This window comes from Frankliniella occidentalis, unplaced genomic scaffold (genome assembly GCF_000697945.3).
Source record: "Frankliniella occidentalis isolate FOCC.00 unplaced genomic scaffold, Focc_3.1 Scaffold34, whole genome shotgun sequence".
Lineage (NCBI taxonomy): Eukaryota > Metazoa > Arthropoda > Insecta > Thysanoptera > Thripidae > Frankliniella > Frankliniella occidentalis.
This window is the reverse complement of record NW_026267164.1, coordinates 86,691-91,515: the sequence shown is the minus strand read 5'-3', so window position 1 is coordinate 91,515 and position 4,825 is coordinate 86,691. Positions and strand designations below refer to the sequence as shown.

Sequence of the window (4,825 nt, the reverse complement as noted above, 5' to 3'; positions counted from 1 at the left end):
GTCCTATAATACTCACTACCGGGAGGAGTAGCTGAGAACATTCTTGAAACATGGTTATCAGGAGCTCCCACGAGTGTCTCAATGGGAGGTCCTGGTGGGATGTCCCCATCACTTGCTCAGGGCCAGACTGGAGTCGCATGGGACCTCCCAGCTGGGACATCCCGCGTCCCAACTAGGTCGTACCCGGGATGTGTTTAGGACTAAGGCTTGTCGACTGGGTTATTATGCACCCCGCTACCACAGCGAGGTGCCAGGCACCAGGGAGCGAACCCCGGCCCAGAGCCGACACTTAATTGACACCTATGACGCAGTGCCACCAACAATGGTAACCACTACGCCATCGGAACACCACGAGAGGGGCGTGTTGAAATGACAGGTTTGAAGTCCATTCGCAATTTGGTGGCCTGAGAAAAATTTCAGATCGTCGGAGAATCGAACCGCCGACCTCCCGCGCTCCGAGCGGGCGCGCTACCGACTGAGCCGTAGAGGCGAGATACGGGCTGACGCTCCAGGGAACGATCGATTCTACGCTGTCGCTGACTGCTAAAAAAATTGTAAGTGTGAAGAAATATTTTTTTTTGTTCACACAACATATACCTATTTGTGCGTTTTGAAGTGCTGGGAACAACATATTAAAAGATGGCAATTACTTTTTTGGGGTTCCTTACGTGAGGGGTCAGCCGGGACTTAGCCGCTGTATCGCTCTTTTAGCGACAAGGTAGTCCAGCTCACCTCTCTCCCGGTTCAGCGGTGGCGCCAAACGTCCGGGTGCAGGGCCAGGGATAACTTTTGCAGTGCGACACTTTGGGTCCATACTGACCCAGCCGACCTCTCACCAAAGTAACCCCACGTCCGGGTGCAGGGCCAGGGATACCTGTTTGGGTTACTTTGGTGAGAGGTCGGCTGGGGGCCCTGCCTCGCTAACTACTGCGGTGGGATGAGGAAAGTACTCCCCCATTTTTATTTTTTATTTTTGAAGCCTGTTCCTCTTTAAAGCACATTCTACTCAAATATCAGAATATCGACGAGGCCGGAGAAAAGTAGGTCGGACAGCACTCTTAGGGATTTTGGAAAAGTCACCAGGTCGGAGAAAATTAGGTCGGACATTCTAGCTGCACCGTGCATTTTCAACGCAGTTTGCTCGATTTTGCTACCGTCCAGTGGACCAGCCAGATTCACACGTCTAATAAGCAACGCACCCGCCACCACGGCAATGTGCCAGGAAAGGGGAACGGCTCACACCAGCTTTTCGTGTGTTGGTCGGGACGCAGCCTTGAAACGCCCACCGACTCCCACGGTCCGCTTTCCCTTTACAGTGTATTAGACAATTTCAATGTCGTTTGTTTCTTTAGGCAGAAAACCAAGCTACTAGCGTCTCAGTTTGAGTTCCTAAATTGCCCTCCAAGCTTGCATGTTGTTGGGTGAGGTCTTTTAATTGTTCAATGTTCTCTACTGTTAACACTACTTTCCAGGATTCTAATACCCAGCCAAACACTGAGAAATGCAAAGTAATGTTGATTCACTTGCATGTGCACGCCAAGTATATTTTGTTTCACAGCTTATCAAAATGCCGTTTTTGTGTTTATATGCTCATTTCTATGAATGATACGGCAACCGCGTTAGAAAATAAACATGAGTTGCTACACGTTTCCAACCTGAATTGTATAAAATTTAACTGTTTTTGTGAAACATTCTATTATTGACAAAGGGAAAGTTAATAAGATATAAATAAAATATGAAATAATACTATCACCAAAATAAAAATGTATTTTCCATGTAATCATAATTGCTTACAGAACAAACATAAGGTAGGGAACATTACAATTCAGCTGTAGAAATGCATCACGTATGCATCCATGTACACGAGCCACCGGCAGGGTGGCCGTAGGCGTAGTCCCTTTGCCAGTCGATGTCATCAGCGTGGTCCTCTGGAGAGGGGCACTTGTCAGGGTCGTGCGAGAAGAGGCCTATCTTGTTCTCCTCCTCCCACTTCACCTCTCGATGGCAGCCCTCGCTGCATGTCTCGCAGTCGCACTCGTCTCCAACGCGGCAGCACAGCTGGATGTGCAGCGAGGTGTTCGCGATGAGTGTCGCTCTGACCGCGCCCCTGTGTATCCAGGCGTGCGGGCACGTGTCCCTCTCGACCACCAGCTCCAGCCTCCTCAGGGCCGGGGCCGTGGCGGGGGTGATGCTCAGGAGCAGCTCGTCGTCAAGCGGGGCACTGGTCACGTCCAGGTGGCGCAGTGCGGGTAACGAGGGCAGCGCGCGGACCAGCGGCCGCACGTCCTCGAAGTCCTCCAGGCACAGCCGCTCGACGCGTGACCGCCTGGACGACCCCATGGCCTCGACCAGCGCCTCAAGGTACTCCACGGTGTAGTCTTCTGAACAGTAGACCAGGTGGACACGTTGTAGTTGGTTGGCTTCCCTAAGGAAGTCTTCAACCATCTCGATTTCACCCAAGTTCTTGTACAGAGCAATACTCACGTCTCTAAGGGTCTTGCACTTCGCCACGGCCTCTAACCCGAGAAACATATTGTCGCATTGCAGACTTCGGAGTCTCGGCAGGGCGGCCATCAGGTCTGCCGTCGTCGTATCCGTGGAGCCGGAACCAGTGGACATAATTATATCCTCTAGGGTATCCGCGTGTCCAGCCAGTATGCAGTTCACGAAGCAGGCCGAATCTGCGCCGCCTCTGTACGAGAAGTTCGTGAGCGACGACCTGGGCGGTCCATGTAACACCAGGATGTCGTCTGGCTCTTCAAAGGATTTGAGCGACTCGAGGCCGGAACACGACGCAACCGTCCTGTACAGCACGTTGGCTTTCGACACCTTCATAAGCGCGTTCACAACTCTCCCGAGGTCCATCACCAGCCTCCTGAGGCGCCCGAGGAGTTCCTGGTTGCGCACGGCCAAGGCGTACTCCGCGGCGTTGAAAGCCTCCTTACAGTGGGCCCGCAGAATCAAACATGCTACGGCGCACCTGGTCGTTGTCGCCGCCAGGGTCGGGACTCGGCCCAGAGCTGCCAGGTTTGGCGATTTGTCGCCAAATTGGCGATTTTAGGTCGGGTTTGGCGACTTGAAAAGACAGACTGGCGCCAGGCGATTTTTTTGGCGATTCGTGTTTTGGCCTGGCGATTTTTGGCGACTGAGCTCCAAGTTTGGCGATCCTGGGCGACTCGGGCTACCTGACCCCACGAAAGCGAGGATTACGAAGGGATTGAGTACTTTCCCAGCCCGGGGGAGATAGATTTCTAAGAAATGGGCCTAGCAGCTCGCTACATTGTCACATTTGCTGACTCTTGGGTGCTACCCGAGTTCAATTTTACCTTGCCTCTTTTTTGGCTATCCCACTAAAAGGTTGGCGATTTTTGGCGATTTGAATCTGTGGCGGGCGATTTTTGGCGACTTGGGCGGCTGGCGACGATTGGCGACTCGAGCGCCCTCTTCTGGCGACTTGACTCACTCCGGACCTGGCAGCCCTGACTCGGCCCGTGACGGTGAGCGTGTCGAGGCATGGGGCCAGGCGCAGCACCGCGCCCGCGCGGGGGTCGTTGTCCCGGAGCGATCGGTGGCGCCAGACGTCTGGGTGCAGGGCCAGGCCGCAGAACCTCTTGCACACGAGGCGGCAGGCGAAGACGTCCCCCACGGACACGTACTCCATCACCATTACCAGCACGTCGTCCGGCAGCTGCTCCATGTTCATGGTTCCACACGGTCCAGGACAGAAGGAAACTGAAAACACGGCGGGACCTAACCTTAGTGCAAAACTTTAAAACACACGAAACACAGCGTGTGCACTGCACGCAGAGTCGGCTAGCCTACCTCGGCTTTCTTAGCGGTGAACGTGAGACGGGTTGAGGTTGAGGAGCTGACTCGAGCTTGGCCTGAGTGTGACCAAAACCCAGAACCGGAGGCACACTGACTTGCTCTGCTCGTGGCGGTGGCGTGGCAGGCAATGACGGCGCTCAGCCTGCCTGGCCTGGGCTGGGGCTGGGCTGCTGGGCCAGACAAGAGCCCGGGCTGTTGGATGCCGCAGTGTTTCCCGACTCTCTGGCCGCTAGATGGCGGTACGCGCTACCCGGAAAGGCGGTCTTTGGGGGCGAAAAGGCGATCCGGGGTCCTAATTTTGAATATTTCATAAGCATATAACATAAAATTCCCTACCTACCATGCATTTTAAAAAACCCGAGCACTCGTCTGGTCTCGTTCGGCTGCGTATCCTCGAGTAGTATAAACTGATGTAAGTTTTGGCTAGGTACTTTTATGTTTGAATGCCTGCCCGTTTCTGAAAGAACGAAAACTCTTGAATTGATTAGTCTAGCAGGAGATTAATAACTGCGTGATTTTTCACACCTAAAATAAAAGTTACTTACTCAAGATGGCAAGACTAGAGACAGAGACAGTCCTGGAGACTGCCTACATAGAACTAAAACAGAAAAGAACTCGATACATGATTACACAACATCTCTAAACGATCTACTGATTCAGATGAATCTCTTTTTGCGAACTGCTTAGCGTCGCGGGTATGTACCGCAGATCCTGGCTAGTTATTTTATTCTTCCCTGATAAATTATATAAGCAGTACAATTAGGCCTTCTAATTATTCTATCCCGGCCCGCGGTGCGGTTGCGGTGGTCCTGCGGCGGTCTCACTCGAGAACCACTCTCGCCTCGCGGCGCCCCGCGGCCCGTAGAGCCCGGCCCGGTGAGCCCGGCCACGGGAGAAAGGGAGATAGCAGATGATTGATGGGCGGGTGTGCAGTGCGTCGGGCTGCTGGTCGGGCTGGTCGGGCCCCAGCGAGACAGCGCGGCGGGCGCCGCGAGCT

At 53.7% G+C, this 4,825-nt stretch overlaps 1 protein-coding gene across 1 annotated transcript; it reads right to left on the bottom strand.

Annotated features, from left to right (window-relative positions):
• Positions 1-1,757: 1,757 nt before the first annotated feature.
• LOC113201954 (uncharacterized) lies at positions 1,758-4,133 on the bottom strand. Its single transcript, XM_026415968.2, has 2 exons — positions 3,823-4,133; positions 1,758-3,732 (listed from the first exon to the last, which is right to left on the bottom strand). The coding sequence occupies exon 2, from the start codon at positions 2,863-2,865 to the stop codon at positions 1,843-1,845; it is 1,023 nt and encodes a 340-aa protein (XP_026271753.2). The 5' UTR covers positions 2,866-3,732; positions 3,823-4,133; the 3' UTR covers positions 1,758-1,842.
• Between the last annotated feature and the right edge of the window lie 692 nt (positions 4,134-4,825).